At 49.6% G+C, this 18,124-nt stretch overlaps 1 protein-coding gene across 1 annotated transcript in view; it reads left to right on the top strand.

Moving 5' to 3' along the window:
• Positions 1-2,749: 2,749 nt before the first annotated feature.
• The window catches only part of psd2 (pleckstrin and Sec7 domain containing 2), a gene marked incomplete at its 5' end in the record, with an annotated part of 31,588 nt that continues 16,213 nt past the window's right edge, over positions 2,750-18,124 (top strand). The window contains 2 exons of the mRNA XM_056601134.1: positions 2,750-3,126; positions 5,623-6,402. Coding sequence (XP_056457109.1) covers positions 2,750-3,126; positions 5,623-6,402 — 1,157 coding nt within the window. The remainder of the gene's footprint in view (positions 3,127-5,622; positions 6,403-18,124) is intronic.

Raw genomic sequence — 18,124 nt, 5'->3', positions numbered from 1 at the left:
AAGTGGAAAGTTTAAAAATCTAAACACGTTTTTCCAACAATTAATCGCTCCAGTCAATGGCTCATTTAAGAACAAAAACATCAGCAGCAGACGTCTCGGGATAAGGGAGAGCGGTCTACATAAATCAGAGTATTTCTCGACGCAGGAGGGAGAAAGACACATGGGGTTCAGCAGAACGAGGATGATTCAGCACTAGAATTACAATGTTTCTTGTGTCATTTTTTTTACCGTTTAGTGTTGGCAAAAGTGCCTTTGTTTTGCCGCTGTTAGCACATTTAAATGTGGGCTAATTTGTGCAAATGAGTTTGTGTAATCGCTTCAATGATTGCAAAGTAGTACACAATTATGAGCTCCAAAGTGTGTGCTGCGTTCAGTTGGCTGGTAATACTGGCATCACCAGTCCATTCAGCCAACATGCTGTTTCTAAGTGGTTCCTTGTTTGTTGATTAGGTTCCGTGTTACTATAGGCATAAAACTTTCTCACATACTTTATGACGCAGAGTCGTCCAATGGGGAATCATCAGTAACGGGATGTACTGGTAGACGATTCAATGTCCCGCTCACCACAGATAGACCGCAGAGCAGCAGACACACTGCGCTGCTCAGCGACCAAAGGTCAAACAACGCAAACACCGCTCTCGTTCCCGTCGGTGAAAACAAGTCCAGGCTCTCGCTGGCTTTCTGCTGGATTCGGGCCTTTGTGAGCAGAGGGGTCAGAATCAGGGGAGGATCAGTGTACCACCGTTTAAGATTCACCGGAGCTTACGTGAAAAGGAAACTCGTTAGATTCATAAGACGGGACATACGTTCAGGGCGTCGGCGTCGGCGCTTTAATGAGGTAGGCAGACACAAACCAACGTCCGCCGACGAATGGGCCGAGAGGGTACAACAGCAGCTGCACCTCTCTGCTGCTGTGACCGTTGACACAGTTCTGACTGTGCACTGCTGGTGCTGTGGTTGTTGTAGTAGAACAGTATAGTACTGCAGTATTGTGTTGTGTCTCTCGCTCCTGATGATTCAGCACTGCTCTGCTCTCTATGGATCCTCTGTTTATCAGAGAGATATGGTCGCAGGCAGTTTGATAGTAAACATTCTGCGCCTGTCTCCCTATCTCTCTCTAGCGCTCTCTCTCTCTCTCCCCCTCTAACCTAATTCTGCTACGGGCAGTCTGCATCAGGGACGAACGCTAATAGACTTAAAGACGGTATCGGTATTCAATGTCTTTCCCCATATAGACAGAGTGGGATGTGTTCCAAGTGTGCTATCATACCTTCTCCCAGCCACTTCATTTGTTCTGCTTCCTGCACACAGAGACAGGAAGAGCTCTTTCAGACGTCTCTTAAGCGTGAACATTGATCCCCAGACTGCTCTGTGTCGGAGCTATTCACAAAAGCAGTGGATGAGATTGACTTTTACACATCAGCGCTTAAGTTAAGTTCCATTCATACCCCAGCTATAATATATGATCTTTTTACTGTTTAATGTCATTCTCACATCAAGTATGTTATCTTGCCAGAGCAGTGACATATAAATGAGAGGATTTACACATTTTAAGTAAATCCACCATTAACAGCATCGCGCATCTTTGGATGGAAACATCTCCATTTCTTGGCGACTATTTCTGTCAAACGTGAAAATGCTATTTCTTCAGTGGATGAGCAGGGGTGTTCCCACATGAAGGGCAGAGATATGGTGGAGAGTTCTGGAACATCAGACGGGCTCCTGAGTCCCTTGAGGTCTATGCTCTGCATCTTCATTGATCAAAGCACTGATTTGGAGTAGATTGCTCATTTACCATTCATTTGGAAGAACGAGAGAGAGAGAGAGAGAGAGAGAGAGAGAGAGACTAGAACATTCCAGCAGGACTCTACTGGGGCTTTATGGAGCAATCCGCTTTCCTTGTCTGCCTGTCTGTCGTCCTTAAGTCTCCTCACTCTAGCTTTCCTTGCTCTCCTTTTTTAAGGCTCCTTTGGGCCTCGTTTGGCTTAGGAGACAAACTGTTTCACACAGATACACACGCACACACGCATGTACTGTGCACACACATGCAAGCACTCTCTCTCACACACACACACACACACACACACACACACACACACACACACACACACACACACACACACACACACACACACACACACACACACACACACACACACACACAGGCCTATTTGTACCTATTCCCCCAACTCGGTGGGAAGGTGTCCTCTATCTCTACCTCTACCTACAGCTGGTAAAATATACAAACTCACGTCAGGGGTCCTAGCCAACTCCTTCCTGTAGCTCTCCTCCCATCAATATGTCCATTTAACTCTCCCTCTCCCTCCCCCTCTCTCTCTCTCCCTCCCCCTCTCTCTCTCTCCCTCCCCGTCTCTCTCTCTCTCCCTCCTTGTGTCCTGTTCCATCTGTGTCTCTCTCTCACCAGGGAGGAAGTCTAAATAGCCAACCCTCCCCCCTCCCGGTCCAGAAGAGCCGTTCTGATTCTTCATCGTCCTCCACGCCCCCCCCCCACACACACACACACAGCAGCACACAGCGAACCATGACCGAGGAGGGGCACACCCTGCCCCCGTCCTCCTCCTCCTCCCCCCCCGACCCAGAGGAGCCCGGCGCCCCCGCCCCCCGCCCGGACCAGGACCCGGGCGGGACTGAGGGGGAGCGAGGTGACGGGGGACAGGGGGAGGACAGCCCACAGGGGGAGACGGCCCCGCAGGGAGGAGAGGAGGGAGTAAGAGAAGAGATAGAGGAGGAGGAGGAGGAGGAGGGGACGAGAGACGGCCCGGGACGGGAGGCCGAGGCACCCGGGCTTGAGAGCGAGGGGACAAGCGATGGCCCGGAACGCAAGGGCCCAGAACAGGAGGGCACGGGACAGGAGGCCTCTGTGGAGGGCCCGGGACTCGAGGGCCCTGTAGAGAGCCCTGCAGAGGGCCAGGGGTGCGAGGCCCCTGTGGAGGGCCAGGGGTGCGAGGGCCCTGTGGAGGGCCCTGCAGAGGGCCAGGGGTGCGAGGGCTCTGCAGAGGGGGAGACGATTGGAGGAGCGGAGCAGACGGAGGTGGTCAAGGACGGAGAGGAGGGAAACGGGACCGGAGCTCAGGAGAGCTGGCCTCAGCCTCCACAGGCAGAGCGGTGAGTCAGGGACACAGTCAGCCCCCAGGACCGCACACAGTACTGCCCGCTTATGGAGAACGACTAGGAGTGGTTAGATTAGGTAGCTTTTTACATTTACATTTAGGGCATTTAGCAGACGCTTTTATCCAAAGCGACTTACAATAAGTACATTTGTCATAAGAAGTGCAACAATATATCGCTGTCGGTACAGAAAGGATGTTCATAGAACCAAGTGCAAGTGCAACAATAGGCTAGGCTAACCAATTCCCCGTGTTACAGCAATGATAGCAGCTACTGCAGCTACACAGTTAAGTACTATAATACAATACAACACAATACAATACAATGTACAATGGTGGGCAGAAGGTGGAGGGTGGCTATGCAGAGTCGAGGTGGACTCTGAACAGGTGAGTCCTGAGTCTTTTTCGGAAGACGGTGAGCGACTCTGCGGTCCTGAGAACGGCAGGGAGCTTATGACAAGCTACATTATCTACAGACGCATGATATGACAAGAGTGGATGGATTACATTACATGGGCTGAAATATGTGTTGTAATAATGACAACCAACTCATGCTTGATGTCTCAATGCTCAGTTAGTTAGGCCCTTGCCTTCTTGGGATTAACGCTGAGAAATTAGACGCTTGTTTGAGCTAATAACATGTTGTCGGCCCATTCGCTCTCTTCCCACAAACCCCTAACCCACCGACATCGCCAAGGTGCAAAACACAACGCAAGGCCTGATTCAGATGAACCCATGTTGTTGGTTGTTCAATAACAAGCAGGGGAATGCATGAGCAGGGAAACGCATGAGAGATCAGAAGTGCATGCGAGGTGACTCACAAGCCGCCACAAACCACCGCTGCTAATGAATAATAAACAACAGATTCTCGGGAGAGGATATACTCATCAGAGCAAAGTTCCAAGTTGATCTGTGAGAGAAGAACTGGGGAAACAAACTACCCTAGCCTTGGTTACAGAGGAAAGCATGACAGGACTCACTGCAGCCTGTAGGGAGACTGTGAGATGAAACATAGATGTGTATCTTATACAGATACGAGGTCATATCGTAGCAGCATCTATTTTAGTGTAAAGATTTTAATGGTTGGAAAATAAACAAATCAATGTATTTATTCATAATACGTATATACGTTTTTAACGTTTAGTTGTTTCAGTGATAGCTATCATAAATATGTTTAATGCATATTTGGATGGACTTCCATTTCATTATTCCTTTGTTGTCCAAAGTAAAGATGTGGGATTTCAAAAAGGCTCTACAGGAAAGGCTGTCTACTCAGTGTATCACGTAGACATTATTTTTAAACATTGCATCTGTCAGTGTGTCTGGGGAGGCTATTGGTTCAAATACTAGCTCTTTCTCCTGAATGAAAAGTTATTATGACTGGAATGTTTTTCCTGGAATGATTTTTTTTTTCTTTTTCCATATTCCTTCTCCCCTCCTCTCCTCTCCTCCCCTCCCCTCCCTCCTCTCCTCCCCTGCCCTCCCCTCCCCTCCCCTCCCCTCCCCCCTCTCCTCTCCTCTCCTCTCCTCTCCTCTCCCCTCCCCCCTCCCCCCTCCCCTCTCCTTTTCTCCTCCTCTCCTCTCCTCTCCCCTCCCCTCTCCTTTCCTCTTCCTCTCTTCTCCTCTCCTCACCTCCTCCCCTCTCCCCTCCTCCCCTCCCCTCTCCTTTCCTCTTCCTCTCTTCTCCTCTCCTCACCTCCTCCCCTCTCCCCTCCTCCCCTCCCCTCTCCTTTTCTCCTCCTCTCCTCTCCTCTCCTCTCCTCTCCTCACCTCCTCCCCTCTCCCCTCCTCCCCTCCCCTCTCCTTTCCTCTTCCTCTTCTCTCGTCCTTTCCTTTCCTTTCCTCCTCCTCTCCTCTCCTCTCCTCTCCTCTCCTCTCCTCTCCTCTCCTCTCCTCACCTCCTCCCCTCTCCCCTCCTCCCCTCCCCTCTCCTTTCCTCTTCCTCTTCTCTCGTCCTTTCCTTTCCTTTCCTCCTCCTCTCCTCTCCTCTCCTCTCCCCTCCCCTCCCCTCCCCTCCCCTCCCCTCCCCTCCCCTCCCCTCTCATTTCCTCTTCCTCTCCTCTCCTCTCCTCTCCTCTCCTCTCCTCTCCTCTCCTCTCCTCCTCCCCTCTCCCCTCCTCCCCTCCCCTCTCCTTTCCTCTCCTCTCGTCCTTTCCTCTCCTCTCCTCTCCTCTGCTCTCCTCTCCTCTCCTCTCCCCTCCTCCCCTCTCCCCTCCTCCCCTCCCCTCTCCTTTCCTCTCCTCTCGTCCTTTCCTCTCCTCTCCTCTCCTCTGCTCTCCTCTCCTCTCCTCTCCCCTCCTCCCCTCTCCCCTCCTCCCCTCCCCTCTCCTTTCCTCTTCCTCTCCTCTCGTCCTTTCCTCTCCTCTCCTCTCCTCTCGTCCTTTCCTCTCTTCTCTTCTCTTCTCTTCTCTTCTCTCCTCTCCTCCTCTCCTCTCCTCTCCTCTCCTCTCCTCTCCTCTCCTCTCCTCTCCCCTCCACTCTTCTCCCCTCTCAGGCTAGAGAATGGGATAGAGGAGGAGGACGAGGACGAGGAGGAGCAGGAAGGAGCAGGTCAGCTGCCGCCCACACTGGCCCACCTGGACGCCTTCAGCTCCAACTTCGAATCCTCGGTAGAACAGGCCGTCACAGAGGTGGTGGGGGGGGAGGAGGAGGAGGAGGAGGTCGGCGAGGCCCAGCCTTTAGGGCCCGCAAGTCAGACCCAGGACAGCTTCAGCTCCACCTTCGAGGAGATCGTTGAGCAGGTGGACAGGCGGGAGGAAGAGGAGGAGGAGGAGGAAGAGGAGGGGGAGGGGAGGCACCCGGGCGAGGGGGACGGGCGGGGGGGCAGCAGGGACGGCTTCAGCTCCACCTTCGAGCGCATCGTGGAGTCGGCGCTGCTGAGGGGCGGGACCTGCTACAGCAGCCTGGACTCGCTGGACGTGCTGTCGCTCAACGACGAGACGGACAGCTGCGTGAGCTTCGAGGCGCCGCTGACGCCGCTCATCCAGCAGAGGGCCTTCGCCCAGGGGCCCGAGCCGCTGGAGCCCGAGCTGGCCACCGTGGAGGAGCATGAGGGGGCCGAGGCCGGGGCGCCCGAGGGCGGGGAGGTCTGGGGCAGGACGGACCCCCCCGGGCACGGCGCCGGGGCGGGGAGCCCCCTGCGGACCACCATCCCGGGGAGCCGGTCGGAGTGTGTGCTCAGCCAGCCCGGACGCTGGGACACGGCCAACGGATACCACACGGACCCCCGCGGGGGCCCGGAGGAACGCTCTGGAGCCCTTGGGACCGCCGGCAGGTAAGGAGGAGCCTGCGTTAGCATCTTCTACTTCCTTAGCCTAGATAGCGCCCACTGTCTCCATAGCGACCAACAGCTACCAACAGCTGATTAGTGTGTGTGTGTGTGTGTGTGTGTGTGTGTGTGTGTGTGTGTGTGTGTGTGTGTGTGTGTGTGTGTGTGTGTGTGTGTTGTCAATGTGTTCACAGTGGTTGTATCACATCATCGTCCCAAATGACAAGACAAAGTGCTGCTGTTTTATGGAGAATGACTAGGAAGATTACTGTTAGCTGCTGTTATGACAAGCTACATTATCTACCGACACACGATATGAGAAGAGTGGATGGATTGCATTTCATGGGCTGAAAATGTGTTAATGTATTAATGACAACCACCTCGTACCAAACAACATTGTCTCAATACTCCTTCTGGCCTTCCTTGGATTAACACTGAGAAATTAGAAGCTGGTTCTGGTGCACGTGTTGTTAATGTGTTGTTGTACACTGTGGTAGTATCACAGCTGTAGGTTGTCTGAGACATGCAGTTGTTCCTCATCGATCTTAATCCAAGTAGAGGCCTGAGTTTGTCTTCCTCACCTCTGACTCCAGAGTGTGCATGCTTTTATACTGCTGATGTGTAAAATGAAACAGATCGATAGACACTGTGTGTGTGTGTGTGCGTGTGCGTGCGCGTGTGTGGCTGTACACACACAATGAGGCCAGCAGGTGGCGTCACTGGAGTCAGACCCAAGTCTGGTGTTTGTGTAGGTTTAGGGGGCGTGGTCTGTCTGAGACTTGCAGACCCCCCCCCCCCCCCCCCCATTGTCCACCACAGACACAGATACACACACACCCACATATGCAAAGTATTGGGAGGTGGTTGCGCTGTGTTTCAAGACATACCCCTTGACATGGAGGGAAATGACCAGGTCAAAAGGTAACACGCAGGCCAAAGTACAGCCCCCATGATCCTATTGTTCTCTGCTGTTTGTTATGCTGCTCTGAGGGCCAATACAGAAGAATGAACTGCCCTAGGAATGTGTGAATGTCTTGAACCGTACATCAATGAGACTTCGGCCAGATGGCGGCGGCATTGACGCATGCGTTCCACTGACCAGCGCAGCACAGGCCTCATCTGGTCAGTATATCTATGCCACCCAGACCCCGTAGCAGCCTGCGTTTAGACGCACATCCCAGCTTAGATATTATCAAGTCTGGGAGAAAATGAGCCAGCGGTTTTGGGCACTGCAGCGTTTGACTTTGACCTCCTTTTGCTCGCCGAGCGGCACCATGAAACACAGAGCCGCTCAGCTATTCCCCTCGTCTGGGTAATTTAGCGCCGGACACATTGAGACAGCGAGGGTTTGAAGAGACCCTGGAGGCAGGGGACTATGGAGTTCCCCCTCCCACCCACCCATCAAACGACCGTGCTTCCTCCAACCATAATTACACCGTCACAAGGATGGCGGTACACAGGGAAACAGACACAGTAACAAGGAACGGGCTGAGCCACAGCGATAACACCACAACACATGTTTATGTGCGTATCTGTGACAGCAACGCAAAAGATTATAAGAGAGTGACGATAAGCGAATGATCAGGCAGTGAGTTAGAGGTGAGCAAAAACACTGACCAGTGGAGCACACGCATGCAGAACATACACTTCCTTATAAACCTTGGATCATTTGTGACATGTTTGTTTGGCCTTCATAACATTGTCATGTTTTCCTCTTTCTTGGTCAACGTGGTTAGCTTTGTGAGCCCATTTCTCTTTTTATGAGATAATGACATATCGCATCAGCGCCCTTACAGCCTGTGAGTGGAAACGTGGAATGCCAATAGATTATGGAGGGAACCGTAGAAGCTACGCGTCAATGGACATAACAAGAATAAACAAGGAAAGAAAAGATGAAAATAAAGTAAAGAGTAACCCCCAATCCCGCACTCATCTCCACTGGGATTCCACATTCTGTTGAGTCTGGGCTTTTCTGTTATACTACCTGACCGGCCCTCCCCTCCCCCCCCGGCGGCCCCTACCTCCCACCCCTCCCCCAAAGGCCACCATTTTGTTCCCAGTTTTCTGGTTCTACCTGCGCAAAACGCTACGCTGAAGGAGATGTGGTCTTATTAGCAGCAGCTGAGTTTTTTCCTGGACGTTTCATTACCCTAATGGCACCCGGGTTTAGGGAGCAAGGAGGCCACTGAAGTACTGCGAACAGGAAGTGATAACAGGAACCATATGGGGAAACCAAAAGACAGGGAAACGTAACGTGACCCGTGGCTGGCTGTCTGTCTGTCTGCCTGGTCACTGCGCAGCCCTGGTGACCTGGGGTTTAGCTCACACTCATAATGCACACTTACAGGTAAAATAACATAGCTGGCTCCCTGCTCTTGATGCTGCTAAGCTAGCTCTTTGGATCCATGGTTTAGTCGGATTTGTAGAATGAATTAGGAATACTAGACGTCTCTCTCTCTCTCTCTCTCTCTCTCTCTCTCTCTCTCTCTCTCTCTCTCTCTCTCTCTCTCTCTCTCTCTCTCTCTCTCTCTCTCTCTCTCTCTCTCTCTCTCTCTCTCTCTCTCTCTCTCTCTCTCTCTCTCTCTCTTTTTCTGACTATTCGGGTGCTCGCTCTCCCTTGCTCGCTCTCCTTCGACAGATGTTGTCCTTTAGGCACGGCCTAGCTTCCTGGCCTCCAGCTCCTAGCTGAATGAGCTATTGTTTATGTCATGACATCATCGTCTTCAGCTTTCCTCTGCCCAGCAGGGTGCGCGCATGTGTGGCTCATGCTTGTGTGTGTGTGTGTGTGTGTTACCAACTAACAATCCAGCCACTTAAACACTTACATCTTTAGTGGATACATGTGCTGGGCAGTCTGAAAGGCATAGGCTAGGTTGTTTTCATTATTGTTTTATATATTTACCACATCTTGATTTAATAATCATGCAATATATTTGTCATCATATAATAATATGGATTTTGTTACAGATTTTTTTTATTTTCTGGGGGTTGCAAATCAATAAATGCAATGTAGTCTCTACCTCTTGCTTGGACCTAGAAACGGTTTAAAGGTCCCTAAGGGTTTTCGGTGGAATTCGGGACAAATTACTTTTAATCTGCGGTCAAATGTGTAAACACAACCAGGAGCGCGTTAACAAGCATCCTGTGTATTATCTGCAAAATCATTGTTTCCATCGCACAACTCTTGGAACCTAGCGTCAGAAAAAAAACAAACGATCTCAGTGAATGCAAGACGTGAATACCAGCTGTACTCTGTTCTCTGAAATCGCTGCGGTCCATATGTGTTGTCTGGTCTCTGGTTGCATCATGCGGTATCTCCCTGCGTCCCAGCGGGTCTATCCCTCCCCCTGCCTCCCTCCCTCCTGCTCCCTTCCCTCCCTCCCTCCCCCTGTCCTCTCCCATGCCTTCTTTCAAGCCTTTATCTCACCTTCATCCTTTTCCTTCTTCCTGTCTCTCTTCTTCCATTCCTCCTGCTCCCTTCCCTCCCTGCCACTTCAGTCTCCTACTCCCCCACAGTGCTCCCGGTGTCTGTCTCTCTCTCTCTCTCTCTCTCTCTCTCTCTCTCTCTCTCTCTCTCTCTCTCTCTCTCTCTCTCTCTCTCTCTCTCTGGCATGGTCCTGCGTTGTTCCACCTTGGGTCTCTGCAGGCCAGTACTCGGCTTCACCACGGGACGGAGCAGCAGCTGTGGAGCGACCAACGGGAACAACAACAACAGTCTCTCGGTCGTCCCTCGGTCTCTCGGTCGCCCCTCGGTCTCTCGGTCGCCCCGCCGTCACTCAGGGAGGAGGCAGACAAAAGGGAAGTCATTGGCACCGCGCGTCGGTTCGTCACGCCGGCCAGCCGTTCCGTCAGTCAGACAAGACCGCCATTCGGTCGTTCTGATCGGTTAGGGCCGAGTTAATTACCGAGAGACGCTTGGCAGGGAGCCAGCGCTTCATCAGGAGACGATGCGCGGTAACGCGTCTGGCGGCGACACATCTGATGGATCGGCGCCGTGATTGGGTTCATCCGCCACACCTGTGCTGTTTACCTTGACGGCACCTCTGTGAAAGCAGGGTGTAATTCATCACACTCAATCTCACTTACACTATTAACGTGAGACATATAGCGAATGCTGTTGATGAGAAAATAGTGTGTCTGTTGATGCCCGGTGTTTATAAAATAAGAGTTAAATGAAACCACCCTACATACTCTCTCTCTCTCTCTCTCTCTCTCTCTCTCTCTCTCTCTCTCTCTCTCTCTCTCTCTCTCTCTCTCTCTCTCTCTCTCTCTCTCTCTCTCTCTCTCTCTCTCTCTCTCTCTCTCTCTCTCTCTCCTCCTTTCTCGGTCTCCCATTGCAATGTATCTGCCTGAGAATGTCATTGGGTTGAACGACGGACCTTAAAGTATGCTGTCTATACACATAGTATAAACTTACAGAATAGTATCGACAGACAGACAGACAGACACACACACATAATTGTAGACGACGCTCATCAGCGCACGTGAATCTTTCGGCATGTATATTTATATGCCTCTTGGACATTTGCATGCACGGGAAGAGTTCTGTGTTTGCTTGAACGTACACCGTATACGAGCGTCCTCCTCGCCCCCCCCCCGCCCCCCCCTCGCCCTGCACTCGCTCGCCTAGCAGATCAGAGCCCACCTCAACAGATAACAGCCTCCGCTGCCGCCGCGTCCGTATCAAGGCGAGCAGCTCTGCCTTCTGACTAATCTCTCCCATGTACACCGTTGGCGCACACACACATACATACACATACACATACATACACATACACACACACGCATGCATATACACGCACACACATAAATATGCACACACAAGGGAGCTATGAGGGCAACTGCGTGGATGCGTTAACAGAATCGCACCCAATGCTTGTGCGACAAAGTGCTTACTTGTGTGAATACGAAGAAGCCTCGACGCCCATCTTTATCCAGTCTCTCTCTCTGGTTACCCTGCACTCTCCACCTCTCTCTCCCTCTCATCCTCTCTCTCTCCTTTATCCTCCTTCCACCTGTTCTCTCCGCCTCATGACACCACACAAAGACGTGTTTCCTGGTGTCACGACGGTGGAGTGAAGCAGCCAGTGTGGTTTTGTAGTGCGGCTAAATATCCCCACAGATTATGCATCCACTTGGATGGCTGTCAGGTGGTGGTGATATTGTCACACACACACACACACACACGCACACACACACACAACTTCACGCGGCAACATGCACACGTGTACAGACTGAATCACACCAGCAGATTTATTCTCCTGCCTCTCTATTTATAGCCTGACTTTAGGTTTCTCTGACACATCCCATAATATGACTGTAGCAGCCATGATGAGTGTTTTGGTTCTGGGGGAGCTTATTCTGTGCTGCAGGCCTGCCATGTTTCCTGGGAGACAGGCCACACTGGGTTGTGCCAGAGGCATGTCCAGGTCCTTGAGGAACAGCCCCATGGCGCTCTATCTCTGATACAGGAGCATGAGCTATGCTCTTATCATGGTTAGGAACAGTAACGTTTGTCCTCTGTCGGAGGCCAGAGCAGATTGGGTTCTTGTAGCTAAAGGCGGCTATTTCGGTCTTGTTTTGTGGGTCTCGTTCATACGGCACGCTAGCTGTTGCACACTGTCTCACACCTTCCTCCCTCTGCACCTTGGCTGGGTCACCTGTGTGTGTGTGTGTTTGTCTTTCAAGGGGAGAGAGAGAGAGAGAGAGAGAGAGAGAGAGAGAGAGAGAGAGAGAGAGAGAGAGAGAGAGAGAGAGAGAGAGAGAGAGAGAGAGAGAGAGAGAGAGAGAGAGAGAGAGAGAGAGAGAGAGAGAGAGAGAGATTAATCCTGTCAATGTAATGGGACTAAATATTCTCACTAGAAAAACATTTGAATTACAATTTGCCGTTCACAGTAAAATACACTTTTTGGTCAATGGTTGTCATAGTTATAGTTTCTAATTTTTGTGTGACCTTGATACGTGGTCCGGAAATGTTGTAGCCTAAAATAGCTACTGCAGATTCTACCCAAGGTAACCATACACAAATAGGTACAGTAAATACTCATAGCATGAGTTACAATCATAATTTGATTGTTAACGTCTGCTTTAAACTGTTTGCATCAGATGTGACACACATACCAGATGATTCGTTGTAGCAGTATTGGTTTACAAGGCCAGCTGTGTCTGATTAACACATCTGGCTGTAGTAGAGAAGAGCCGATGTAAATAGTAATCTCGTGTATACTGAGACTTGTATGTAGGCATCAGAATAATTTTATGACACGCAGCCCCTGGTCTGATTCAGAACACACTGATGTATCGTTCGGAAGGAATCAGCTGAAACAGGTTATTGCTTTGGGGTCAAACATGTAGGATGTGGTTTTGTCTTGTAGATTTTATTGGCTCATCCAAGGGGACTACACACCCTACTATTATCATCTTGTTCCAGGTTTTACGCTGGAGAGCAGAGCGATGATATTATTAATGTTGGGATGGAGCTGCCAGTTGAAGTCATCCTAAAATAACGCGATGACTCGTGATGATATGTTAACACAAAGTTCTCACTTTCATTTGGATTTGAAACATGTTTTTATCCGTGGGACGAGTTGGTGGCACACATTTATTCATAATACTGGCATTTGTATGCTACTTATTTATTCTGTTCCTGTGCGATCGGTGTCCACAACAACACGTCGTGAATGTTATTATCGTACGACTCCAAACACGGTCCGAGAGGAAGAGGAGGACTCGGCGAGCTCCGAGCCTCTGTGTTGTTCCCAAGAAAGCCCCTTTTTTGTTTTGCTGCTGTTGTCTGTCTAATCCAGACGTGTTTTAGACGGCATCCAGAGACAAGATCAAGGTGTGGAGCCCACAATATCTGTCTGTCTGCTCCGGGATAAAACACAAAACACATACGTCTGGGGGTGAGGGGGGGGGGGGGGGCGGGGGGAGTTACCCCTCACCATTCTTCTTCCTGTCTCAGATCAGATGGAAGGGAAGGAGAGACGCATGGGGAGAGAACGGGCCGGTGGGGATGCATAGTCCTGGAGTCAGTGGCTGATAAGCATCAGCATTCCCCACCCAGTGTGCTGGTGTTTAGATCTGGGCTGGAGGTTGGGTGTGTCCTATCTTATCTTCATCTAATGAACAGTCCACAAACATTTTAGATGTTTTACAGAGTGTTTGTCATTCTTTGACTTGGGTTCTGTAATGCAGGAATACCTAGAGTGTGTTTCCCTTCCAGTATCAAACTGGTCTCTAAATAGCCTTGTCCACTTGTCTCATTCTCGCCTGGCATGGCAGCTAAGGTCTGCATATGTGCAGTCTCTGCCAAAGCACAACGGGTTCGCACTGATATTCAAATCCTCTGCTGGCCCGGCGCCGTTAGTTCCATGTAGAGGAAGTATCTTGGCCTGGAAACACAGTCCTATTGTACAGCCCGGAGTCGAAACATTATAATTCATATGCGCTCTGGCCGGCTGCTCCGCCCCTCACATCCTCTCCTGAGCTGACTGGGCATGCAGACGCAGACAGCCTCCAAGGAATCGCCGGACGGGAAATAAACCCCTGCCTGTTGACTATTGACGTAACGAGATATCATATGGTCGTGGAAGTTAAGTTTGAGGTCTGTGAAAGCTGTAAAAAATGTGGGACTCCACGTCCCGCTTACGTCGGGTAAACTACGAATTCTGGTTCTCTTGGGCGATCAGCGACCGAACGCAGTTCTGACCGCTGGATGACGCGCACAGATCCGCTCACCCAATCCCCGTGGTGCTCCACCGACGATGTGGAACCAGGAATATGATGTTCATTTTGACTTTTTACTTCAACTTCTGTAAGTTTATACTTTTATTTTTACCGTTGATGGCTGTTGCTCTTCTGGCTTCCCATTCTAGTGGGGACTTCGGTTTACGCTGCGCGTCAAAGCAAAACAGATTGATTATGGAATCGATCCGAGTCGGATCATACCCTTAAGTAGCATAAAGCCAGTGAAACCTGGACTGATCTCAAGCTGTCGTTTTTATTTGGATGTTGAGTTGTTTAACTGTTATCCTCGTCACAATTAAACTTGCTCTTTGAACCTCGACCAGCCGTTCTGCAATGTCTATAAAAAAATAACTATTAACTCGCAATAACGTCATTGTCAGCTCTGCGCACAGACTAATTGTAGTCGAACGGCACATTTAATTATACGTGTGGGCCCTCTATTTGTTTACCATAAGGGTGAATGAACGACAGACGTGACAACACACAATTCAAGCACCATAGTATTTCCACAGACTAGCAATTGTTATGCTGCAATTGATAAGCAGCAGTCTCAGTCCAATGTGGCCACAGTCTAGAGAAACACACACACACACACACACACACACACACACACACACACACACACACACACACACACACACACACACACACACACACACACACACACACACACACACACACACACACACACACACACACAAAGGTCTTCTGAGAACCACAATTTGTCTGTTATAAAAGCCCAGTGTTAATATTGTGTCAATACGCGTGTGTGGCAGAAGGTCATGTGATCCAACATCTAAACATGCAATTAAGAGACACACACCCCACAGAGGCACACCTAGTGGGTGTGGGGAGGCCGAAGGGTGACACACAAACCGAGTAGTCACTGACGTGCAGCATCTTGCCCTCTGTTACACACACACACACACACACACACACACACACACACACACACACACACACACACACACACACACACACACACACACACACACACACACACACACACACACACACACACACACACACACACCCCTTGAAGTAGTGGAATATATGAGGCCTGGGGACATGGGATATGAACCAGTGCGTTGGGTAAATAGGAAATTTGAAAAGGATTTAGGAGGATTCGATATGATTGTCTCTCTCACTATACAGCTGTGTGTGTGTTGGGTGTGCTACTTTGTGTGTGGGTATGTGTGTGTGGGTTTGTATATGTCGTGTGTGTGTGTGTGTGTGTGTGTGTGTGTGTGCGTGTGTGTGTGTGAAAGTGAGTTGTCCTATCATTGGCAGCGGGCATCATTGAGGAGACAGCCTTACCCCCCCCCCCCCTGCCTGATATGAGCGTTGAATTGAATGATTGATGAGAAGGTCTCAGTCAGGCCGCCTGCTGAATTAATCCAGTCAGACAGCCCAAGGCAATTTGATGGTGAACCTGTAGACTGGATATTGTTTATGGCTCGGCTTAACGATATAGGTTTGTGTTTGTGTGTGTGTGCCTGTGTGCGGTGGGATTGTGGGATCCGGGCCATTTCTCAGGTCCATGTGACGGCCATATGATGGAGAGTGTCACAGCAGAATACAATTTAGCCTCTCTTTCTCCCATGTTGCTCAAGCACAGGTCACACACACAAAGACACACACATATGCCGCACACAAAGAGACACACACACACACACACACACACACACACACACACACACACACACACACACACACACACACACACACACACACACACACACACACACACACACACACACACACACACACACACAGCTTCCGTTGTATCCATGGCGACCTGCAGTAGATCACCAGCACAACACTAGGGTGCATATTGAATTGAGTAGGCCTAATACGATTGGCCTAATCAGTTTATGTAAAAAAGCAAACCATCTGAATCATCAGCAGGGAATGCTGACACGGGAACTCAGGAGCCGGACAATCACGGACGGGATTGCGCCAGGTTTTGAGAGACGGAGCCGTCTGATTGGCAGTTGACATAAATACATTTTCTATTTTCATATGCACTGCCAATCAGACGATGTAATTACTGTGGGTGGGGTCGGACCAGTGATCTGATCTGGGTTATGAAGATACGCTGGACAGACAGTTCACAGTGGACACTGTTGGGGGTTTTATGTCAGACTGAATGGATCTGCTTGGGAGAGATTAAACTCACTTTAACCTCGTACCTAGATCTAATTGTCACCTAGACCCTGCCCACCACATCACCGTTGGAGATGTTGATGTTGGTCTGAGGGATAAATCAAGGACAAACGAGAGTTTAATGAAACCAAATGTTGCGTGAGGCCGGTCTCAGGCATCAAGCAGCGTTCACCTTCCTATTTTAATCCGCCTTCAAAGGTTCCCAGTGATTATTCCGGTTCCCTGACCAAATCCACTGGGGAGCACTGTGTGTGTGTGTGTGTGTGTGTGTGTGTGTGTGTGTGTGTGTGTGTGTGTGTGTGTGTGTGTGTGTGTGTGTGTGTGTGTGTGTGTGTGTGTGTGTGTGTGTGTGTGTGTGTGTGTGTGTGTGTGTGTGTGGGGTGTGTATCCACTGACCTCGGTATCCATGTCCTTGTGTGGGACCCAGGAGACCGCCCTCGCTGTGCTTTGAAATGATTGAATATTCCATTAGCTGTCTGCTGCTGCTAGCCGCGTGCTACCAGAGCTACGTTTAGAGTGTTAGCTGTTGGCTTAACATCGCTCCACTGATTCCAAAGGGCTTGTCTGTTAGTCTAGTACGCCAGACTATATTTCACCCTAGACTGTAACATTGTTAAACATTTAAAACTAACTGATGCATTATCTTCAGGGTATTCTAAATAAAATAGCATTTGCCTAATTGTCTAGGTTGAGAATTGTCAATATTATGTGTAATCTTGCTTCAAATTAAATCGCGAAATTGAATTGTAGGTTATCTTTGGACTTTAAACTTGACCTGGAATGGACAGGTTTTTGCTTTGGTTATTTCGATTAATATTTAGGTTTTATTATCTAAAGGTTAGTTTATACCTCACCAGAGCTTTGTTTATACCCATTAGCGTGCAGTAGCTGTGGTAGGATGCATGTTGAGTGGCCCAAGGTAAATGTGAATGGGTCGATTATACAAGATTAGATTGTGTGTTGCATTGACTCATTTAAACAGGACCGGTAATAACACTGTAATAGCTTGTTCAGACATCCCTTCCTCAAAGTGTGAAATGGAGGCTATGAATATCCCTGATTTAAAAATAATGGCGACTTGCAGAGCATGTTTCTGCTTTTACCCAGGGGTCCAAAGAGATCATCTGGGGAAACGGCTCTGTTCTCGGAAAGCCACCGATAAACCCATCAGAAAACAGGAAACCCAAGTGATAGGATGTGCAGTCTTCGGGTCATTTAGCACCGTTTACATTTTGCTTTAAGCAATTATGCTGGAAAAATACTCCCACTGCCACAGCCTGCTCAGGATGACAAAAATGTAATTTGCTCATTAAAACTGTTCCACGAACTTCATCAAGGTTTTGCAGAAATCTAAATTATGAAATGATGCATTTATCTTGAAATGCTATTATAAAAACGGAGTATTCCAACATTTATCAATTGAAATGCTGATGACTCATAGTTATATTATTCCATTTACATTGGCGTCCATCCGGTCATTGATAAATGGTGAAACATGGAGGGGAGTCCATGTTCAAAAGTCCTTCTCTCCTTTGTTGAGTCATCTCATACAGCTGGGGCCATATGTAAAGCAGTCCATTTAAAACTCTCAAGTTCCCCTCCAACTGAATAATAACCTGTTGTTGCAAATGGTTTTGTGGGCGTGTGTGTGTGTGTGTGTGTGTGTGTGTGTGTGTGTGTGTGTGTGTTTCTGTGCGTGTGTGTGTGTGTGTGTGTGTTTATGGGTACGTGTGTGTTTGTACGTGTGTGTGTGTGTGTGTGTGTGTGTGTACGTGTGTGTTTGTCTATGTGTGTGTACGTGTGTGTTTGTCTA

Source organism: Gadus chalcogrammus, chromosome 10, assembly GCF_026213295.1.
Source record: "Gadus chalcogrammus isolate NIFS_2021 chromosome 10, NIFS_Gcha_1.0, whole genome shotgun sequence".
Lineage (NCBI taxonomy): Eukaryota > Metazoa > Chordata > Actinopteri > Gadiformes > Gadidae > Gadus > Gadus chalcogrammus.
The sequence above is the reverse complement of the archived record's forward strand: the minus strand, read 5'-3'. Positions and strand labels throughout refer to the sequence as shown.